The sequence below is a fragment of the Diabrotica virgifera genome, chromosome 4, assembly GCF_917563875.1.
Source record: "Diabrotica virgifera virgifera chromosome 4, PGI_DIABVI_V3a".
NCBI classification, from domain to species: Eukaryota; Metazoa; Arthropoda; class Insecta; order Coleoptera; family Chrysomelidae; genus Diabrotica; species Diabrotica virgifera.
This window is the reverse complement of record NC_065446.1, coordinates 96050581-96073371: the sequence shown is the minus strand read 5'-3', so window position 1 is coordinate 96073371 and position 22791 is coordinate 96050581. Positions and strand designations below refer to the sequence as shown.

General features: G+C 34.5%; 1 protein-coding gene across 5 annotated transcripts in view; it reads right to left on the bottom strand.

Annotated features, from left to right (window-relative positions):
- Positions 1–22791, bottom strand: part of LOC114329807 (transmembrane ascorbate-dependent reductase CYB561) — a 561950-nt gene that overhangs the window by 248406 nt on the left and 290753 nt on the right. The window contains exon 1 of one of the 5 annotated variants that reach the window (XM_028279041.2): positions 4549–4757. The exons of the other annotated variants lie outside the window; for them this stretch is intronic. Within the exon in view, the coding sequence (XP_028134842.1) occupies positions 4549–4574 (26 nt within the window). The 5' untranslated portion in view covers positions 4575–4757. Of the gene's footprint in view, positions 1–4548; positions 4758–22791 lie in introns of those variants that run through there. 5 annotated transcript variants of the gene reach the window in all.

Sequence of the window (22791 nt, the reverse complement as noted above, 5' to 3'; positions counted from 1 at the left end):
ATTAAAAAAATCTTTTGAAGGCTATGCTTTATCTGTTTCAAAGCAATATATTATACCTACTCTGCAAACATAGCAACAGATATTGCTGGAAAACGTGCGTCTACAATTTCTATTCATTCTTTATGCAAACATCCAAAAAATGTAAAAACTAAAGAAGTAATAAGAATAATAAACGAAGGATATGTCTGTCAATATAAAACGACAAAAGTGAAAGCTGTAAGTGACAACACAGTGAGAAAAGTTACAAAGCCAATGGTAAAACATGAATGAAAATTTGCAGGCTACTCTGGGTACAAGAGAGGAAAAGAAATGCATAAAGGAGATGGAGAGACTATCTTGTTTGTAAATGTGATGGAGTAAGATGAATCATAGCAACAACAGACCAGCGGAAAAGACAAGGGAAGACCGTTTGTCAGAAAAAAATGGATAGAACCGGACTCTGAAGTCAGAAAGGATGCCAAAAGATAATTAATAAACCTACAAAGGATTATAACGCCAACAGAACAAAGACAGCAAGTAAGTGAAATAAGTATGTAGATGAAATAAAGTAAATGAAATAAGTAAGTATGTAGATAATATCATAGGTGCATGAGACGAAAAAGAATATGACAATGAGAATGAGAAAACAATGAAGGAGAAGGGTACAAGAGATATCTGAACGGAAAGACATAGACAGACAGGCATAGAACCATCCAGAGTTATGATGACAAAATAAGAAGAAGACAAGAGAGGAAAAGAAATCCCATAAAGGGGATTTGGAGACTATCTTAGTAAACATGCTGGAACAAGAAGAATCATAACAGCACTGGATATGGACCAGCGGAAAAGACAAGGGAAGACCTTTGTAAAAAAAATGGATAGAATCAGACTCGGTAGGCAGAAAGGATACCAAAAGATAATTAAGAAACCTACAAAGGATTATAACGCTAACAGAACAAAGATAAGAAATTTAGATATATATTTTTTCTGAATACAATACTTGTTTTTCTTTTCATTTCATTCAAAGTATGTCGTGTTAGATCAATAAGTATGTGTGGCTTACTAATACATTGCTCTCTCTATTTTTCCGCTTTCTTTATAACACTTTTGACAGCGTCTAGTTTGCAGAATGATTGAATGATACCTATATAATATGAAGGCTACAGCTACAAAAAAGTAAATCGTTGTAAAGTATTAACATTTTATACATAAAATAATAGAAGAAATATAACAATAATTATTAGGGAGTAGGTCTATTTAAATTTTAATATTTTGCTGTGGAACTCTGAGAACATCATTAAAAAATGTTAAAAATAATTATTTATTAGTAGAATTATTGCTTATTAGGGATTAATATTTAGTATTAGTTTTAGGATAAGAATAAAAAGTAAAACACTGTTAAATTGGCGAATGGATTTAGTGTCCGCAGTCATATAAACCCAAACAAACAACAACAAATTTTAATAAAAAAATGCAATCAGAACAACCGTATTTCTGTACAAGTATATCAAATCTCTCATTTATTTATGTTTTCTTTATTTTTTTGTCGAAACCTCAAATGGTTTAACTTTTTACAACATAAAACGTTTGCGTCTTGTTTTATAAAAAAAAATAGAAGAAATATAACAATTCATTATTAAGGAGGACCAGAGGCGTGCGGTCCATGGAAGCGGGGGAAGCACCGCTTCCCTATTTATACGTCGATATAAGAAAATATATTATTAATTAATATTTAAGAGGAAACAGTAGCGATCAACAGGTAGCGAAAACGCGTTCCAAAATTGCGGCTGTAATTTTGAATATTTTTTCGAGATATTTGGCACACGTATTCGTAATATAATAAAGAATGGCGGTACAGAACCCAATTTGAAAAATATATTAATATGTGAAAATTACTCTGTAATTAAATGAAATATTAAAAAAACGAGCCTGTACCGCCATTAAGAAGAACAAAAAAATACACTTTCTTCAAATAAACTTTTTTATCCGATGCCTAGATTTTGTGTCATTTTGGAACTACTAAATTTTTTTATTTCATTAGTAGTTCCAAAATGACACAAAATCTAGGCATCGGATAAAAAAGTATATTTGAAGAAAGTGTATTTTTTTGTTCTTCTTAATGGTGCTACAGGCTCGTTTTTTTAATATTGTATTTAATTACAGAGTAATTTCCACATATTAATAAATTTTTCAAATTGGGCTCTGTACCGCCATTCTTTATTATATTACGAACACGTGTGCCAAACATCTCGAAAAAATATTCAAAATTACAGCCGCAATCTTGGAACGCGTTTTGGCTACCTGTTGATCGCTACTGTATCACCTTTCCAAGTAATCTACATATTACCTAGGCAATAGGCATTGAAAAATATTAAAAATTAATCGCGTACGAACGAACTCAATATGCACACAATCCAACTATTCGGTTCACTCCCGACCGACAGAAGCGCATCTCAAAATCGCCGCTTGTCATGCAGCTGTCCCGTTTAAAAATTGGTCAGGGTTCAATGACCGTACCCACTAGTCGCGCGAATTTTGGTACCCTGGAAGCGATCGTCATATCGCCTTCCCGAAAGTGAAATTCTCCGACTGTTACTGCTGGCTCGTGCTGTCAAAAATCAAATTTTGATTTCTGTAAAATGTCAAATAAAAGATCAGTAAAAGGAAAAATCTCTGCAAAAAATTTAAATCGAAATATTCTTTAAGCGAACGTATGTAATACCTAAGCACCCCTTAGCAGCAGTAACAGTCGGAGAATTTCACTTTCGGGAAGGCGATATGACGATACCATTTAATGGTATTGCATTTTGTATAAGACAAATTGATGACTTTATTAATACGATAATTAAAAAAACGAGAGCAGTTTAAAAATATTTGGGATAAAACTGAACATATGGGGTTTGAACATGAAAGAAAAATAATGAAGATTGATAATTTCGGAGACAGAGAGACAGAGAAAACGTAGGAAACAAAGAGACCTTTTGATAATATTCTACAACAAATGAATTCTAGCTTTCAAAATTTTAACGATTTAAAATTTGTAGAATTATATAGGTATAATCTTAATATTTCTAATTATAATTCATCAACATTTCCCACAGAGGAATTTATTTCACTACGATTAAATAATGAAAATTTTTTGATATCCCAGCTTTGCATTCTCAGTTAAGTGTCATTTATGAAACAGAAACAACTGACATTAATGATAAAGAAATACCCAGAAATCTGGGATTTATTTATAACTACTGGTTTAAACAAGTCACTGTGTGAAGTGGTCAAGTTGTGTGAATTAGTACTACTAACTATCCCAGCCACAAGTGCATCAGTTGAACGAAGTTTTGCGGTATTAAGATGCATTAAAAGTTTCAAATTAAGAGTTTAAAAGAAATTCAACAAGCGAAGACAGACTTTGAAAGTTAGCTCTATTATCCATTGAAAAAGACTGCATTCAACAATTTATCAGAAGTTGATAGGGGAATAGACCTCGAGTATAAATAAGTGTCATTTTAGTGAAAGTTGTGTGTTGTGGAAAATGCCTCGGAGTATAAAATTTTTTTAAATAGGATTCTTCTTTAGAAAACCCAGCCCGGCGCGAGGACTCAAGGCCCGAGCTAGCAATACAGATCAATGATAGGTCACTAGTCACTAGAAATAGCAGGAATAGAGTGCCTCACGCATTCACGCGTCACGGATTTAGTGTGTGAGTCCTTGTACCCAGGACGTCTCAAATAATTAAGTACTTTGCTGATAAAGAGCCCCTGCGCATCAGAGTGTTATCAGGTGGGAAGTGGCTCGACCCTCGACCCTTAAGAAAATATTTTTATATCCTTATTGAATCGCTTCCCCTTTCGAAAAAGTCACCGCACGCCACTGAGGAGGACGTATCTTTAAATTTTCAATGATTCAATCAGGACAACCCTATAGGGCTTTTCATTCACAGTCATTTGTTTCGAGCTTCTGTCATATATGTCGTATATAATCCGTGTATATTAATATTATACACAGATTATACAACATAATATGACAGAAGCTCGAAACAAATGATAACCGATGAAAAGCCCTATTACTGTATAAGTATATCAGTAGGTAGAGGGACTCTAATCTATTTGTTTTATTTATTTTTTTTGTCGAAACTTCAAATGATACATTTGCGTCTTGTTTTATAAAAAAAATAGAAGAGATATAACAATTTATTATTAAGTAGTAGGTCCCTTTAAATTTTCAATGATTCGATCAGACAACCCTATTTCTGTACTAGTGTATCAGTAGCTAGGTAGATACTCTCATTTATTTAGGTTTTATTTCTTTTTTTTTTGTCGAAACTTCAAATGATTTAACTTTTCACAACATAAAACATTTGCGTATTGTTTTAAGTATAAACAAAATAGAAGAAATAATATAAAAATTATTAGGGAGTATGTCTCTTTAAATTTTCAATGATTTAATCAGAACAACCCTATTTATGTACAAGTGTATCAGTACTCGCATTTATTTATATGTTTCTTTCTTTTTTTGTCGAAATTTCAAATTGTTTAACTTTTCACAACATAAAACTTGTGAATAACTTACGTTGAATGCATCTTATTCTTGGCCATGGTCGCAGAATAAAATATCCAAATAAAATTCGAAGAAGTAACAAAAGAGACGAAACGTCGTAAACTCGAAACTACACTAAATTCACTCGATATATCGCAAAAGTAACAGGTTGTTGTAGTCCGCTCAGTGTAACTAAAAACTGACGCGAGACTTCTGAAGCGGTCACCAATGAGACTAAATGAGTTAAATTCACTTAACGCTCAGCCACGAAAATGGACAGTAGGCGGCGTTGCCAAGTCGGCGAGTGGTTTCCTTAGAGCTACAACTTTTAGAAAGTGTACTAGATAGTGTAATACTTGCTTAGAAACAAGAATATTGTTTAGTTAAGAGGATAATTAAATTACAACAAACAAAAATATTTTTTGATATTGTGTTCTTATCGCTAAAATCATTTATTCCTGCAACATTCAAATGCATCATTGGTCGGTATGCATTTTTTTAAGTTACGGATTATCTTCATTAAACCACTGTCCTGCAGTTGTTTTTAGCTTTCTTTATACCCAGAGTTTCTTTAGCGGCTTCTTCTTTGTTTATGCCCTCGTGTTCTTGTCTGTCTTCCAGTTATCTTTTTATTTCTTCTGTATATTCTTAATTTTGGCTGTACTTTAAGTTTTTTATTTCGTATTTTTAATTTTTTGACCCCTTTCCATTTTTTTTGTTTGTTTTCTGGCCTTGGTTTTGAATCTTTAGCTACGTAATTACATATAGTTACCACTAGCTCGGGGGAGTTAAAGTGTAATGTGTGTGTTGAGTCAATGTCTTGTTACTTAGTAAAGTCGACTTCATTGTCTTTACAAAGAGACGCTTATTAAATTTGAACGTCTGCGGTCCCATGGGTGAGTAGCGATCGTTTCCATTTTTAATACTTAAAATTCTGGCTCTAATGTCTTTACACTAGGTAGTGGTCCGAGTCTGCATTGGCCCCTTGCCTGCTGCGAACGTTCATTACATCTGATTGGTGTCTAGAGTCAATAATAACATGATTTATCATGTTCACTGTCATAGGCGCAACCAGGATGATCCTAAGGGGGGGTTACAACTACTGGAAAGGGGGGTTACAACTACTGGAAAGGGGGTTACAACTACTGGAAGGTCTCTGAGGGGTACGGTGTTAAGCGCATAGAGCTCAAAGTCCATCCCAATGGGGGGGGGGGGTTATAACCTCCAAAACTCCCGCCTGGTTACGCCTATGTTCACTGTGGTCCCCCGTCCGGAGATCTTTAGTTTCTTTATGCAATATACAGGGTGTCTCATTAAAAATGTCCAATCTCTGAGTTGTAGATTCTAGATATCTCAAAATATTAAGATTTAACCCAAATCACTTAAATAAAATATGGCTCCTTACTGAGTTACAGGGTGTTTTATTTAAAAATTTAATAACTATTTTTAGCCAGTACTTTAAAACTATTTGACATATCCTTATCATACTTGGCAGAAGGTGTGGCTACTATACACCCTATTAAATTATGATAAATAAACGTTTCTAGCTACTACCAAAGGCGTACGACAGAGGATAGTGAATGGTTGACCCTTCCCAAATTCTACGCCACTGAGGAAATTATTATTTTAGCGCAATTTTGAGATTCTTCAATAGTTTCTATGTAAAAAATATACTCTTCATTCGTAACGATAAAGACATTAGTTTTCGAGATATTTGAAATTAAAAACGACATAACACATTAAGGGCCGGTTGTTCGAACGCTAATCAAAAATGATCATTATCAAATATTTAATTACTGTCACAACTGTCAATGTCAACTTTGGCTGGGTTGCTGAAAACATAATTATTGATTACAATTATGAAATTAGTTAATCAATTATGTTAATAATTGTTATGTTAATTGATTTACTAATCTCATAATTATAATCAATTACGTTTTCAGCAACCCAACCAAAGTTGACATTGACAGTTGTGACAGTAATTAAATATTTGATAGTGATCATTGTTGATTAGCGTTCGAACAACCGGCCCTAAACAAAATAACTGTGCTGTTTCATTTTTAACTTCAGATATCTCGAAAACTAATGACTTTATCGTTACGAATGAAGAGTATATTATTTACATAAAAAGTATTGCAAAATCTAAAAATTACACTAAAATAGCAATTCTGTCAGTGGCGTAGAATTTGGGAAGGGTGAACTAGTCACTTTCCCCTGTCGTACGCCTCTGGTGTACAGTACCTACCCGTTCTGTTAAGTATGATAAGGGTAAGCCAAATAGTTTTAAAGTACTGGGTACAAATAATTTTGAAATACTGATCATATGAATCGTATCATAAATTAATCAAAATAAAATAAAAATAAAAATGTATACCATTTTTATTCAGTTGCAATGCGAAGGAAAAACCATCTTATTTTTCACTTAGAATACGGAGCGCAGTCTAGCACTCTGATCGACGATTTTTGACTCTTATTGGAGTCTCATCAGAGAGACGTAGGCCTGCTGCTTCATACTGGAAGTGACCAACCGTGAAAGCTTACCCCCACATTGCAACTGACGCGTGTGGATTAGGTGACTAGCGTCATCTGGCAATTGAAAGGTAAAGTTTTCAATCCTAATAGCAACATTTATAATATTGAAAAATATTACTAAAAGATTTTTAAATTGAAAACTTATTGGTCCATTTCCCTGGTGACACCTCCAAGACTTCTAAAATATGCAAGCCAGATGGATGCTGCAATGAAGACAAAGGGGAAAGAATTCTACACTAAGCTGCAGACGGGGGTTGTGAATTGCATAGTGTAGAATTCCTTCGCCTTTGTCTTCACTGCAGCATCCATCTGGCTTGCATATTGTAGAAGCCTTGGAGGTGTCACCAGGGAAATGGACCAATAAGTTTTTTAGTAATATTTTTAATATTTTTCAATATTATAAATGTTGCTACTAGGATTGAAAACTTTACCTTTCAATTGCCAGATGACGCTAGTCACCTAATCCACACACGTCAGTTGCAATGTGGGGTAAGCTTTCACGGTTGGCACTTCGAGTATGGAGCAGCAGGCCTACGTCTCTCTGATGAGACCCCAACAAGAGTCGAAAATCGTCGATTCAAAGTGCTGGACTGCGCTCCGTATTCTAAGTGAAAAATAAGATTGTTTTGCCTTCGCATTGCAACTGAATAAAAATTTTTATTTTATATTAGTATTACTCCTATAGAGTAACTAGGTCCATTTTCCTTTGGAACTTTACCAAGCTGCAGACGGGGGTTGTGAATTGCATAGTGTAGAATTCCTTCCCCTCCAATACAAAGGCAACAATTAGAATATATGGAAGAATATATTTATCTCGTACAAAATAATAAAACCTATAAGACTAAAATGATAGCTAGAAGATAAAGAAGAAGACTGGGATGGCCTACTTTTGGAAGATTATCGCACGTATAAAAAAAAGCTACGTATCGGTGGTGATCTAAAGAACTGCGAGACTAAATAGGATAAAGAAATTAGAGAAACAAATAGGGATTAATGAACGATGATGATCGAGAGCAAACGCGGACCCGGAAAAAAATCACTCATGGCTTCAAAACGCCAATGGTTTGGACTAACATCGATCGAGTTATTCAGAAACGCCGCAAACAAAATTAAAATTGCTATAATGATAGCCAACGTCCGCAATGGACGAGGCACATGAAGAAGAAGAAGAAGGATGACTAAGTTCGATTCTGGACACAGGTCGCCGAAAAAATAATGAGACAGAGAGAAATATTGTTTCTTACAATTTTATTCTGCCCATTTGTAAAATATAATACAAAAAGCACATGAAACCTTATCTAGTATGTATTCATAAAAAATTTACTTTTTAAATCAGTTATTTGAATAGAGCTTTAGATATCACATTTTTTAGATTTTTCTTATCATATATGTAGGTATACGTCTATATTCATATTTAAATAAAGTATTGTCAATCTATATGTATGCTTGTTCTGCTTTAAGAAAACAACAAATATAAAACTAGGACTTAAAATTAATCAAAAACAGAGATGCGTGGGCAGCACGAAATTGATCACTAAGATAAAAAAGCATTTAAGTAAGTGGTATCCAATTTTCACACCGAAAGGTAGACGAGTTCTGGATTAAGTCAGTTTTTTAAGTAAGTAAGATATCCGGTTAAATATCCGAATAAAACTATTTTGCAGTTACCTCCAAGAAAAGAAGAAAAATAGTCAAAAGGGTATATAAAAAAAAGCAAGTTTCTTGTCTGAGAAATATTCGAGTTTGGACTGAAGTTCTAAACGCAGTGCTATTTTGCTTATAGGCAGAAGACCGTCAAGTAGGGATGGCGGGTTTTGACAAAACACCGGTTTTCGGTTATACCGTTTTTTTTGCTTACGGTTTAACCTGGCGGTTATAACCGGTCAAAAAAAAACGGTTTTTGGAAAAACCGGTTTTCGGTTTTTTTTAAACCAATAGGTTACATAGTTACATTTACAATACACTTTAGTTTGCGATACTCCATTCGACTCGATATCAATATGATCCAAATTAGTAATACTATCGAAAGAACATGTATTACTTTTAACACGTTTGTATATTTGTAGAATAGGTACATTTTAACTCATTTAATACTTCCTGTAAGTATGAGTGTATCGTTTTGAAAACGTACCGAAATTCTTGGAGATTCGTATTCGTAATCAGTAATTCAATATTCATAGTCAGAGCATTATTTCTGGTAATCAGAAAAAGTCATTCGCCCACTTTCAATATCAAGAGTTAAGTGTGAAAAATAGATGATGTTTGCGTCTAATTCAACCAGATCACTTCTTACGTAAATATTATGATTCCAAATACCTTTTCAAAGAAATATTATAATAAAACAATAATTGTTTCTGGCTGATGTGAGATTGCACTTTCAGTTTGCTTCTGTATTTTATAAAATAAAATAAAATTTGAATTATGGTTTTGTTTGGAATAATTACTTGAGAATAATAATTATGATTGGGATCCAAAATAATACCAAACCTAATCCTAATCACCGTAAAAACCTAATAACCGGTTTTTACTTAAAAAAACCGGTTATAACCGGGACAAAAAACAACCGGTAAAACCGGTTACTGCGAAGTAAAAAAATCGGTTTTAGGTTTAAACCGGTAGGTTTTTCCCATTCCTACCGTCAAGCTTTAGTTAGGGTGATCGCGGACCAGATAATTGTAATACGTCACAAAAAAAATAATTAACAATCATCAGTGCTACTTACAGCTATACCTGCTTTGAGCCACTAAAAATGCATGTTCAAAGGTTGTATACCTGTAAGCAGCCCTGGTGATGGAATTGTTATTGCGAAAACGTTCTGAAATATAACTAATTTACTGTTTTCTTTGAGAAATAAAGCCACAATTCTAGTTTGAAATTTATTGACGTTTCGACTTCCACGTCGGAAGTCGTGGAAAATAAATAGATAAGTTACATAATTATGCCACAAGGAAATAGCTTCAGAATAAATAATAATATCTTTTAGTAAGTATGTTTGATTAATTTTTTTTATTTAAGGTATACAGCCAACTACAGGAAATTCTTTTGCTTGTGGATTTTGTAATACGTCACACAACAAAGAAGAATAAGAGAAATAGAAGAAGTGCGGAAGTATGTAAAGTATTATCTTCTCGTTTTTTTGACATCAGCATTATGGTAACGAACGAACGCCACAGTGGTTCCAAATGCTGAAAACGTGGTCATGAGGCGAAAAAAGGAGTCCCTATTTAGGGATTTTCATGTTTACAGTTGTTTTCTCATATTATCGTAGAGTCCTAATATGCAGGTATGAAGATCAGACTGAATGTATTCTGGTTCACAACTCAGGAACAAGTGGGCCATGTCCGGGCTTATTTTGGTCGGCAGAGAAAGTGAAAAAGAACGCGTATATTGAAAACGCAGTAAAACGTTTTGTAGTTTATCAATTTTATCGCTGTAAAGCAGATTCTTCTTTTTTAAGTATGTAGTAATGTAAGGTGTAACTTAAATCAACATTTATTAACAATAAATGTCTTAAATTTGTTAATGCATAAATATTGAAAATATACTTGAAATAATTGAAATTTTGTAAAGATGCATTCAAAAAGTACAAAATTCTGCATAATTCTGCGACTAATGTTTATTAATTTTAAAATGTATAGTAAGGAGATACAGAATCACTTTGGTTTAGCTGCCTATAACTGCCTATGCATTGCTGGCAGTTGTTTGAATACAAAAGTGGGAAATGACGCATATTACATATTTCTGGCGATTGTTGAATATGTATGGGCAGTTGTACATAAGTAATAGGTTCTGAATATTGTACTTCATAAAGAAAGTGTATTGGTAATCAGCAGTTTCAAAAGTCCTTTATAATATAAAATTTTAAACAAAAATGTTGCTAAAATAAATTTTTCGAATTTATTTCGTTCATATTGGATCCACCATTTTGTTAAAAAAAAAAGGAAAGTTAGATTTGTAATCAGCGACCTTAACCTACCAAATTTTATAAAAATTTTCCTTTTTGATTGATATTTTCAATTTCTTTCCGCCATGTTGGATCCGCCATTTTCTTTTTCAGAAAAAATAAGGCCAGATTCGTAATCAGCGATGCCAAAAACCATTAAGAACGAAAGTAATTCCAAAATGTATAAACAATATACGCTTTTAAAGGTTCATGACCACGTTTTCGGCATTTGGAACCACTGTGAACGCCGCGAAATGTTCCTACTGTAAATATCTACGTGAGCAGTCCGACAAGTACTTAGCCTACAAAAGAAAAAGGAAAATTTTGGAAAAGTGACAATTTATTTCTCTACATAGTCTCCTTTTAGCTCGATACACTTGACCCAGCGATGATCCAATTTCTTTAACCCGTCTGAAAAATACCTTTTCTCGAGGTCTGTAAAATAGGCTTCCGTGGCGGTGATGACCTCCTCATTTGACTTAAATTTCTGCCCACCGAGTGTCTTTTTCAAGTTTGGAAACAAATAGTAGTCGCACGGGGCCAAATCTTAAGAATATGGTGGATGGAGCAACAGTTCGTAGCCCAATTCGACCAATTTGGCCATGGCGACGGCGCACAGTGGTCCTTTCTGACGATCTATGGTTGCAAAAGTATTACACCACAATTAGTCGGAGAGATAGAAGCGGATTTTGTGTGTGATAAGTAATATGGAAAAACTATACGGGAATATGTTGAATTAGTTGTGTACATAACTTTCCCCAACGGCCGGAAACCAGAGTGGGGGACGAGGGTAGTTATAAGGGGTCAAAGACGCGGTTTTTATTGATTTTTTTTGTGACGCTCATGATCGAGATAGTGCACCAAAATTTGGGAATAAGCAGGTCATGACGTAAATAAGTAAAATCTCCAGGGGTGGAATGCTGCTAGGCCGACAACGGGATGGGGGTAGGGGTAATTATAAAAAATATAAAGGGTTTTTTTGCGATGTTCGTGACTGAGATAGTGCACCAAAATTTGGAAATAAGTAGACCATAACATAACTAAGTAAAATCCCCAGAGCCGGAAACCAGAGTAGGGGACGAGGGTAGTTATAAGGGGTCAAAGTCGCGGTTTTTATTATTTTTTTGTGACGCTCATGATCGAGAAAGTGCACCAAAATATGGTAATAAGTAGGTCATAACGTAAGTAAGTACAATCTCCCGAGGCGGAAAGTTGCGTGCCGACAAAGGGGTAGGGGCAGGGGTTAATATAAAAATTATAAGGGATTTTGTGACGTTCGTGATCGAGATAGAGAACCAAAATTTGGGAGTAAGTAGATCATGACGTAACTAAGCAAAATCTCCAGGGGCGGAAACCAAAGTTGTGGATGAGGGTAGTTTTAAGGGGTCAAAGTTACAGTTTGTATTTTTTTTTGTGACGCATCATAACATTTGCCCGCCACGTAGCGTTCCGCCCCTGGAGATTTTACTTAGTAATGTCATGATCTACTTATTCCCAAATTTTGGTGCACTATCTCCATCATAAGCGCCACAAAAAAATAATAAATACCGCTACTTTGACCCCTTATAACTACCCTCGTCCCCCGCTCTGGTTTCCGGCTGTTGGGGAAAGTCATGTACACAACTAATTCAATAATATATAGTTTTTCCATATTACTTATCACGCACAAAATCCCCTCCCAGCTCATAGACTAAATACAAGGGACTGAAAATTCGTATACAGGTAAAACATTGTTGTATATGTAAAATACAAGAACCTACAAAAATTTAAAAAATATAGAAAGAGCACGTTCGAGCACACAAGAGTACCTTTTTCTGAGAGATAAATAAATAAAGTAACAATAAAAAAATAGTTTAGCAACAATCCCGTACAATCCCAAAAGTTCTACTCTATTAAAATGTTTACAAATTCTTATTTTAGTGCTAATCTGTCATCATCTTTACAATCAAATATTTTTTTATCAACAAAGGACAAAGGTACAACTATTGTTTTATAATATTGTAAATATACCTGTTCGCTCGACTTCCATTTCAAAAAAATATTAAAATATCAGTTTTAGGTACACTTAAATTCACTTCGAAAGGGCGCGGGCGCTGGTAAATTGCCTGGAACTACTGAACGTAAGTTCGGTAAAGAAGTACAACTTTCGGTTTCAATTGTTCACTTCGAGGTGGGAGTTGAGTTCTAACAACGATTTATTTTGTTTACCTGGTTATCTAGGTATTCAATGAGTGTCATTACAACCGATTATTTAAAGATGAATTTTATACCTTTTGCAACCATAGATTATGAAAAAGGACCACCGTGCGGCGGAGGTGTGAGCCGGTGCGTTGTCATGGTGGAAGAGCACTTCTTTCTTTGCCAAATGGGGTCGTTTTTTCTTCAATTCGGCGTCGAATCGGCCCAATAATTCGGCATAATAGGGCCCTGTGATCGTTTTGCCCTTCTCCAAGTAGTCGATGTAGATCACACCTTGTGAATCCCAGAAAATGCTGGCCATCACCTTTCCGGCCGATTGGACAGTCTTCGCCTTCTTCGGAGCACGTTCGCCGGGTGGTGTCCACTGTTTCGACTGTTCCTTGGTTTCTGGTGTATACCAGTGAATCCATGTTTCGTCGACGTAACGACGTAAAAACTCCTTTAGATCACACTTAAATAGCGTTAAACACTGCTCTGAAGTGGTCTCACGGTTGCGCTTATTGTCTGAAGTGAGCAAACGCGGCACCCATCACGTCGACAGATTTCTCATGCCCAAAATTTCATGCAGGATATGACCTGCGCGGTCTTTTGAGATGCCTACTGTGTCAGCTATCTCGCGCACCTTCAGTCGGCGGTCTGCAAATACAAGATCGTGGATTTTTGTCACGTTATTCTCCGTGGTAGCCATTTTCGGGGCACCTACGAGCGGCTCATCAAAAACCGACGTTCGTCCACGTTGAAACTCATTAAACCAATTTTTAACAGTTGCCATCGAAGGAGAAGAGTCACTGTACACAGCATCCAAGCGCTCTTTGATTTCGCTGCGTGATTTCCCTTTCAAAAACAAGAATCGAATCACCGACCGATATTGCTCTTTTTCCATTTTATTAAAATCCGCGGACACGCTGACTTTCACACGCAATCACAACAATACTATAATTTCGATTTGGCTGAAATTTTGACATTAGCCGTCTAAGAGAACGCATTAAATGACAGTACACTTCATTTGCGATAGTGACGCCATCGGGCGGAGAGGCTAAGTACTTATCGGACTGCCCTAGTAGTGAGTATATGCAGCACATGCTCACTAGACACATATGTATAATGCTCTCTTTATTCTTTCGAAAGAATAACAGTAAATATACCAGAGGAAGCAAATAAACTGTAATACATACATTGTAACTTATCAAATATAATTGAATTCCTTAAGGACTTCATCTAGTTGATCTAAATCTAAGTTTAATAATAATTTGTGAAACTGTAATTATATTTTTATATTGTAATTTATATATCATTTTATTGTATTTTGTATTATATTGTAGTGTATTATAATAGTATATTGTAATTTTTTTAAATCCTCTACTAACCTTTTATGGTCGATGCGGTAATACTAAATAAATATCATTAGATATATTGAAGTGACGCTAAACTTGACAACAGCGCGAGTCAGCTTAAGTTATCTTCCATGGGAGAGTTTAATGATTGTGAAACGTGAATACATAATCTTTGGTATACATAACCTGCGGCCCTTAAGACAGGTACTTCAGGATCGGACTGGTACGCTATACGAATTCAAAGAACTAGTTGTTTAAACAAAAATTAAGAAAAATGAGAAAAATAGAAAATAAACTACAAAAAATCGTATTCGAAAATAGAAAGTTATAATCAAAACAATCTCATTCAATTTAATGCAGTCACTTCGAGCGTTATGGGGATCTATTGGGTTGTGATTATTAGGTCCTAAAACCAAAAAAAAGTTAAGTAAAATTTTCCATTTTAGTGGGGACTTTCTATTTTTAATTTAATTTTCCATTTCCAACAATCGTTTTAACGATTATAGCGCAATCTATCCATAATTCGAAAAAATGTCTCGAATAAAAGTTGCTTTTACGTAAAGAATCCAAACCAACAATAAAAGGGGGTCCCGTTTAAGATTTCAAAGTAACTCCCCACCCCACCTCCGTGGAGGGCCGTGTTTGGTACCATTCGATAGATTTTTCAAAAACATTTTGAAAGTGTATTTTGCAGTTTTTCGATCTGATGTTCATTTTGCGAAATATCGCGGGGTTTGTATTTAAAATTTTAAATTTACCCCCCACCCCTCTCCGTGGGGGGTCATGTTTAGTACCATTCGATAGATTTTTGACAAATATTGAAGACGTATTTTTTAGTTTTTCGATCTGACGTTCATTTCGCGAAATATTCGCTTTTTTTAAACTTTTTGACTCGCCCGTTTCCTTACGCAACCTGGTTCGCACTTAATAATTAGCCTATCGTAGGTAACATTTTTCTTATTGCACAAGCAAACTTCATTTCTATAGTATTGGATAAACTCTTCCAATTTCGCACGAATTCCTCTACAATCTTCTTGTGACATATTTTGACGTGCGCGGATACGTCCGCCTACAGCAAGACTTGTGAACGAACTGAATGATTGGCCCAACTTCCGTCTACACAACACCAACACTACGATTGTACAACCGCGATCGAAATTTTGTTCCTGCCTGCCAATCGTTTTCACCAACCTAAAATCTGCGCCAATTTTCGTACACACCATCGATAAAACTGCACAACCGAACTGCGTAGTCACATCGCTACGATAAATCGTTGTGGTGTATACCGGGCATAAATAAACAAAGCTATCGATGCTGGGCCAGAACACAACTCACCGGACGGAAGCCCATAGGAAAATATTTAGCCTCATTGATGCACTAGAATTAATCGCGCTACATATTTCCAAATGATAACAACTCGAATATCTCAAATGAAGCTTTGTCGTATCAACAACTTTACTGTGGTATTCATACAATGGCCAGCTAAGTCGCCAGATCTTACTCCGCTGGATTTACTTTTTTTGTGAAGATATATTAAATCAAAAGTATGAAGGAAATAATTCTTACTGAAATTCATGCCATTCGATCTGAAACTCTTGAAAACTGCTGCGTGAATTTAAACAAAGCTTGGATTATTTTTAAGAAGCGAGATCTTAATTTAAGCGTCTTATTTAAACTATTTTTCCTTAGAAAAACTAGAAATCGTCAGATTATGATAATGTAAGTTAAGTACATGCAAAACAGTGTATATTTAAAAAATCTGACGATTTGAGCGGGGCGTAAGGAAATGGGCTCGTCACAAAGTTTCACAAAAAAGCGAATATTTCGCGAAATGAACGTCAGATCGAAAAACTCGAAAATACGTATTTAATATTTTTCAAAAATCTATCGAATGATACTAAACACGACCCCCCACTGAGAGGGGTGGGTGCTAAATTTAACATTTTAAATACGATCGCCGCGATATTTCGCGAAATCAACATCAGATAGAAAAACTGAAAAATACACGTATTCAATATTTTTGAAAATTCTATCGAAAGACATCAAACACGGAGGTGGGGTGGGGGTTTTTTTAATCTTAAATAGGAGCCCCCATTTTTATTGCAGATTTGGATTCCTTACTTAAATAAAAATTAATAACTTTTATTCGAGACATTTTTTCGAATTATGGATAGATGGCGCTATAATCGGAAAAAACGATTGTTGGAAATGGAAAATTAAATTTAAAAATGGAAAGTCCCCACTTTATGGTAAACTTAACTTAACCTTTTTTTGGTTTTAGGACCTACTCTTCTCAACCGCATAGGTTTTCATATCGCTCGAGCAACTGCAAATTTAGCGTACTTTCCTCCCCTACTATTATATACATGCAATTTAATAATACAGACTTCAAAGACTAGTTCACAGATTTAAAATAAGTTCTCAATAATTTAATATGGCAATTTCAACTACGAAAACTAGAACAAGAGTGAAGAGAACTACTAAAGAACCAATAAGATGTAAACTGGAAATTGATTGAGGTAACATAGAACAAGTAATAGAAATAAAGTACATAGGGATTATACTGTACAGCTATGGATATGTTGAAAAATAAGTACTAAAAGCAAATAGACTAGCAGGAAACCTTAATAACACTATATGGCGTAAGTTACACATTAAGTGTGAGATGAAATTAATAATTCTATAAGACGTTTGCATAAGAAAGAAGAACCGACACAGCCAAAACACAGAGTCGTGTAAACAGAAACAGTAGAAATGAGAATACTCAGAAGAATTACAGAAAATACACTGAGAGACCGAATAAGGAGTAACGAATAAGATTAGTACAAAATGTAATATACAGGGTGAATCAGTAGAAATTCAGTAGGAATCAGTGGAATGGCGGACACAAGGCTCGTTAGAATAGCAAGGGACAAAGCACCAAGTGATAGAAGAAGTATCGATTGATTGAGCAAGAGATGGATTGACAATCTTCCTTAAAGACAACAACCTGCCAAAGAACAAGCAAAATGTTTGTATAAAGGAAGAAGAAGATATAATGCATGATTAGTATGAAAATTTAAAAAGGTAAGGAAATAACTATCAGATTACTACTAGAGAAAATCACGAGAGGTATTTTATTATTAAGAAAATTCCACACCTGTAATTTTGAACCAATCAAAATACGTTATTTTGACAGATCACCATGGCAACGGGGGTATTTTATCGGAAATTTTTTGCTCGTGGGGTACCCAACAGCGAATTATAGTGGACATTTTTTGACGTTTACAATAACAGAACATTTTTGACAGACTGGTTTTTATTTGTTTACATAATTTAAAATAAAACGCCAAAAAATAATTTTCTGTCACTTGTAGTTACTCAAAACTTATGTAAAATTGAAGAATATACTATTTTCTATCTTGAAATGGTATTCCCATGCAACTACAATGAGTAGAAATTACGAATTTGAAAGCCTAAATAATTGCTGACAAAGCTATGGCGCGCTATTAATCTGTTCATGCAGCTTTGGATTTTCAAATGCAAATTTGGTGTGGAATTTTCTTACCGAATACCACGCGAAGTCAAATTAATATCCGGAAATTTTTTTGAGATCATGAATATTTTTAGAAAATTTCCCTCGTCTGCGACTCGGGAAATTTTCAAAATATTCATGATCTCAAAAAAATTTCCGGAAATAATTTGACCTCTAGTGGTATTACTAGTGAAAATTTTTTGCTCAATTAGAAATCCAATGAAATCAATTAATTTGTGGTCATCTGATTGAATACAACCAATAAAACCAACATTATACTGAAAACAGATCCCATGGGCTGTTGTCACTCAATCATGTAGCTATGGATACCTACATTTCGTTTCATTTCGATTTTGACATTTCAAATATTCAATATTTCAAAATGTCACGATTTGGTTGTAATACTGATGAGAATATTAATGAAATTATCGAATCAAATATACCAAAGAATAGTGTTTACAGTAAAAAATTTGTATGGAAAGCGTTTATGGACTTTTGCAATGATAGAAAATATGAATTAGATGGAAATCGGACGGTGGAAGAATTGTTAATTGCACATTTAAATAAATTGTTTCTGCTCTGTATTTTTTTTCATAACCAGCAAAAAATTTTCTATCCGAATAACCCTCGAACATTGATAAATGCTCAAAAAATTTTTAACAACTTTCTCAAGCTTGTTGCTTACAGGCAACAGACCTCCGCCTACGGCGTCGGTCTGTTTCCAAGCAACAAGCTTTCGAAATCTGTTATAAAATTTTTTCGAACAATTATCAATGTCCTTGGGTTATTACTACTGAAAATTTTTTGCTCAATTAGAAATCCAATGAAATCAATTAATTTGTGGTCATCTGATTGAATACAACCAATAAAACCAACATTATACTGAAAACAGATCCCATGGGCTGTTGTCACTCAATCATGTAGCTATGGATACCTACATTTCGTTTCATTTCGATTTTGACATTTCAAATATCCAATATTTCAAAATGTCACGATTTGGTTGTAATACTCATGAGAATATTAATGAAATTATCGAATCAAATATACCAAAGAATACTGTTTACAGTAAAAAATTTGTATGGAAAGCGTTTATGGACTTTTGCAATGATAGAAAATATGAATTAGATGGAAATCGGACGGTGGAAGAATCATAACATAAAATAATGTTATGGGATGGGCATAACAATCCCAACTCAATAAAACCGTACTTAAACATTGACGAAGAACATCATAATAAAATTATTAACAGCATGCGTAGTGGAAATACATCTTCATCAGTTATAGAAACTAACATGTCTGGATCTTCATTAAATTTTTCTAATTGTTCCTTTGTTAACTGCACATTTAAATAAATTGTTTCTGCTCTGTATTTTTTTTTTCATAACCAGCAAAAAATTTTCTATCCGAATAACCCTCGAACATTGATAAATGCTCAAAAAGTTTTTAACAACTTTCTCAAGCTTGTTGCTTACAGGCAGCAGACCTCCGCCTACGGCGTCGGTCTGTTTCCAAGCAACAAGCTTTCGAAATCTGTTATAAATTTTTTTCGAACAATTATCAATGTCCTTGGGTTATTACTACTGAAAACAAAATAAATAAATAAAAAAAGGTCCATGATTTTGATTAAAATAGAATATAATAAAAAGTATCTACTCACCAGGAAATACGACTCTGTACGCCAACTGAAGACATTAAGAAAATAAAGCAGATGGAAATTTATATAAAAGAAATAGAAGGAGATAAATATATACTGGATAGAGATATAGGGAAGATATGCTGGTGAAGACAAAGGGTGTCAAGCAAAGGCATTTTGATTATTGGTATATATAGGGGTCAGAAATTCTTTTAATAGTGACTTTGTTATTGTTATTGGGATAGTAAATTTGATCAAGATCAGTGTCGTACATTAAAATAATTGGAGAGGGATTGTGTTTTTAATTTAAAATAAATTAAATATTAATTTATCCTATTGAAGCGGAATATTGGACAGAATTTTATGCAGCGTCAGTTCAAATAGGATCAGGTAGAGGATTCAATACCACGGATCTAATTTATTTCCAAAAAACAAAAAAAAATTGTAAGTATTGAAGACTCTCCTTATTATAAAACATAAAATTCCCATTTCAATGGAATAACATATAGCACACACATATATGTAGTGTACAATGAACCAAAACAGACCAAAAACCACACACATAAACACACAAAACATCAGTAATACCAAATACAATAACCAATTTAGACACCATGTAAATAGCAAAACAGTTGGCAGTCTATCCAAAAGAGACTGGAATGCAACATAGAATCTGATGCTTTCAAAAGACCTTAATTATCCTATAACATGCCTATCAGGGCTATGACAAGAGCAATGCTAGGTATACGAATGTCAGATAAAAAGAGGGTAAGGTCAAAAACAAAAGTCGATGTAACAAAAAAAATTGGCAAACTCGGAGCTCCGCAGGCCACACTGTTGGACAAAAACACCAACGTTGGAACGTCATAATACCACATTGGAGACCTTACGAAGGTAAACGATTAAGAGGAAGACCACAGATGAGATGGATAGACGATATAAAAAGAATAGCCGGAACAAATTGGAAGTATGTTGTTCAGGGTAGAGATCGATGGGAGTTGGGAGATGCCTATGTCCAAACATGGACGATAGAAAGCCAAGAAGAAGAAGAAACAGATGCCCATCAATTCCTAAAATACATCAAAAATGAATAAACCATTTTCAATTTCGTTGCAACACGAAAATACAGCCGCATCATTATTCTAGTTCAATCAGATAGTGCAGCAAGCACCTCTACCGGTTTTGAAACTTATTAGTCTTCTCATCAGGAGACACATATGCTGCTCTCTCTCTGATCCAACTAGGACAAACCCCGGCGTGAAGTAAGTTTTCAATCTAATAGCATATAAAACAACACCAATGTCCTGGTTGGGTCAGAGAGAGCAGCATATGTGCCTCCTGATGAGAGACTAATAAGTTTCGAAACCGGTAGAGGTGCTTGCTGCACTCTCTGATTGCACTAGAATAATGATGCGGCTGTATTTTCGTGTTGCAACGAAATTTAAAATGGTTTATTCATTTTTCATTTACATGTTTACTCTGATTGGAGTACGAAGGGAACCATTCTCGTTGGAACTTTACCGCGCTGAGCAGATGGGACGTGAATTATAAATTGTAAAATTCCCTCATCTTCCTTAGTCGCAGCATCCGTTATGGCTTGCAAATTGTAGAAGCCTCCGAGGTGTAACCAGAGAAGATGCCCATTGTTTTCAGTCTGGTGGGATGTAGAGCAACATTATGTTGTTTTATATGCCATTAGATTGAAAACTTAGTTTTTTGCTAGCAGTTGCCGCTAGGGCATCTATGCCATTTCGTTCGTTGCAATCCGTGACTGCACGCTGGGGTTTGTTTTGGTTGGATCAGGGAGAGCAGCATATGTGCTTCCTGATGAGAGACTAATAAGTTTCGAAACCGGTAGAGGTGCTTGCTGCACTCTCTGATTGCACTAGGAATAATGATGCGGCTGTATTTTCGTGTTGCAACGAAATTTAAAATGGTTTATTCATTTTTCATTTACATGTTTACTCTGATTGGAGTACGAAGGGAACCATTCTCGTTGGAACTTTACCGCGCTGAGCAGATGGGACGTGAATTATAAATTGTAAAATTCCCTCATCTTCCTTAGTCGCAGCATCCGTTATGGCTTGCAAATTGTAGAAGCCTCGGAGGTGTAACCAGAGAAGGTTCCCATTGTTTTCAATCAGGTAGGATGTAGAGTAACATTTTTTGATGTTGTTTTATGTGCTATTAGATTGAAATCTTAGTCTCCTAAAATGCTTAGATTATTAGGATGAAACAAATATTGCTTAACAGCTAAGAACAAAATCTAGGTTTGCACATTTTGCTTATAGACTTTAAGTAGGCAATCGACTGAGAAAAATTATACGAAGCGATGGATCTGTTAAAAATACTACCACATTTATTAAGTTAGTGGAAACGGCTTTAAAATAAACATTAAATAAAGTGATCAGAATCTTTCTAGACGAGGGCGGATCTATTTTGAGGTGGATGTGAGAGATGGCATTCGGATTTTTTGCACATAAAGTTAGGTGACAACTTCAATAATTATAATTGACTTATGCTCCTCAAATATGCCAGGAACATTAATAAAAAAATTTAAATATTTAAAAATTTCGAAAAATATCGATATTTTTCTACTTTCATTGCTTGTAACTTTAAAACGATTCATTTTGGAACAAAGTCATACGGAAAGAAAATAAAGATAATTGAATTTTGTATAATATACGACTGGTTTAAAATGTCTTAAATTATTACCCTTTCTGCAAAATAGCAATAAATGGAAAATAAGGGGGCAAAAAAGACTTTTTTATTCAATGTTTCCAACCACTTTGGTTGCACTTAGAACCTTCATAATTCGCTTAGAAAATTCTTACAACATACTTAAACCGTCCACCAAATTTCATTAAAATCGACTTAATAGATTTTGCATAATAATTTTGCAATCTAAATTTTTTTAAAAAGTTCAAATTTTTTAAAAACTTTCTGAACACAAAGTAGACCATTTAGAAGTTTGCTAATTTTTTTGCATATAAAGAGTTTCTCTACCTATCTAGTAAACTTTACAGAATTAAAATCGGATTATTTAAGCGGCCTCAGCACTGTTTTAAAGTTATAAACAATGTTTTAGCTTATAAACAAATACAGTGAGGACGTTTGAGTT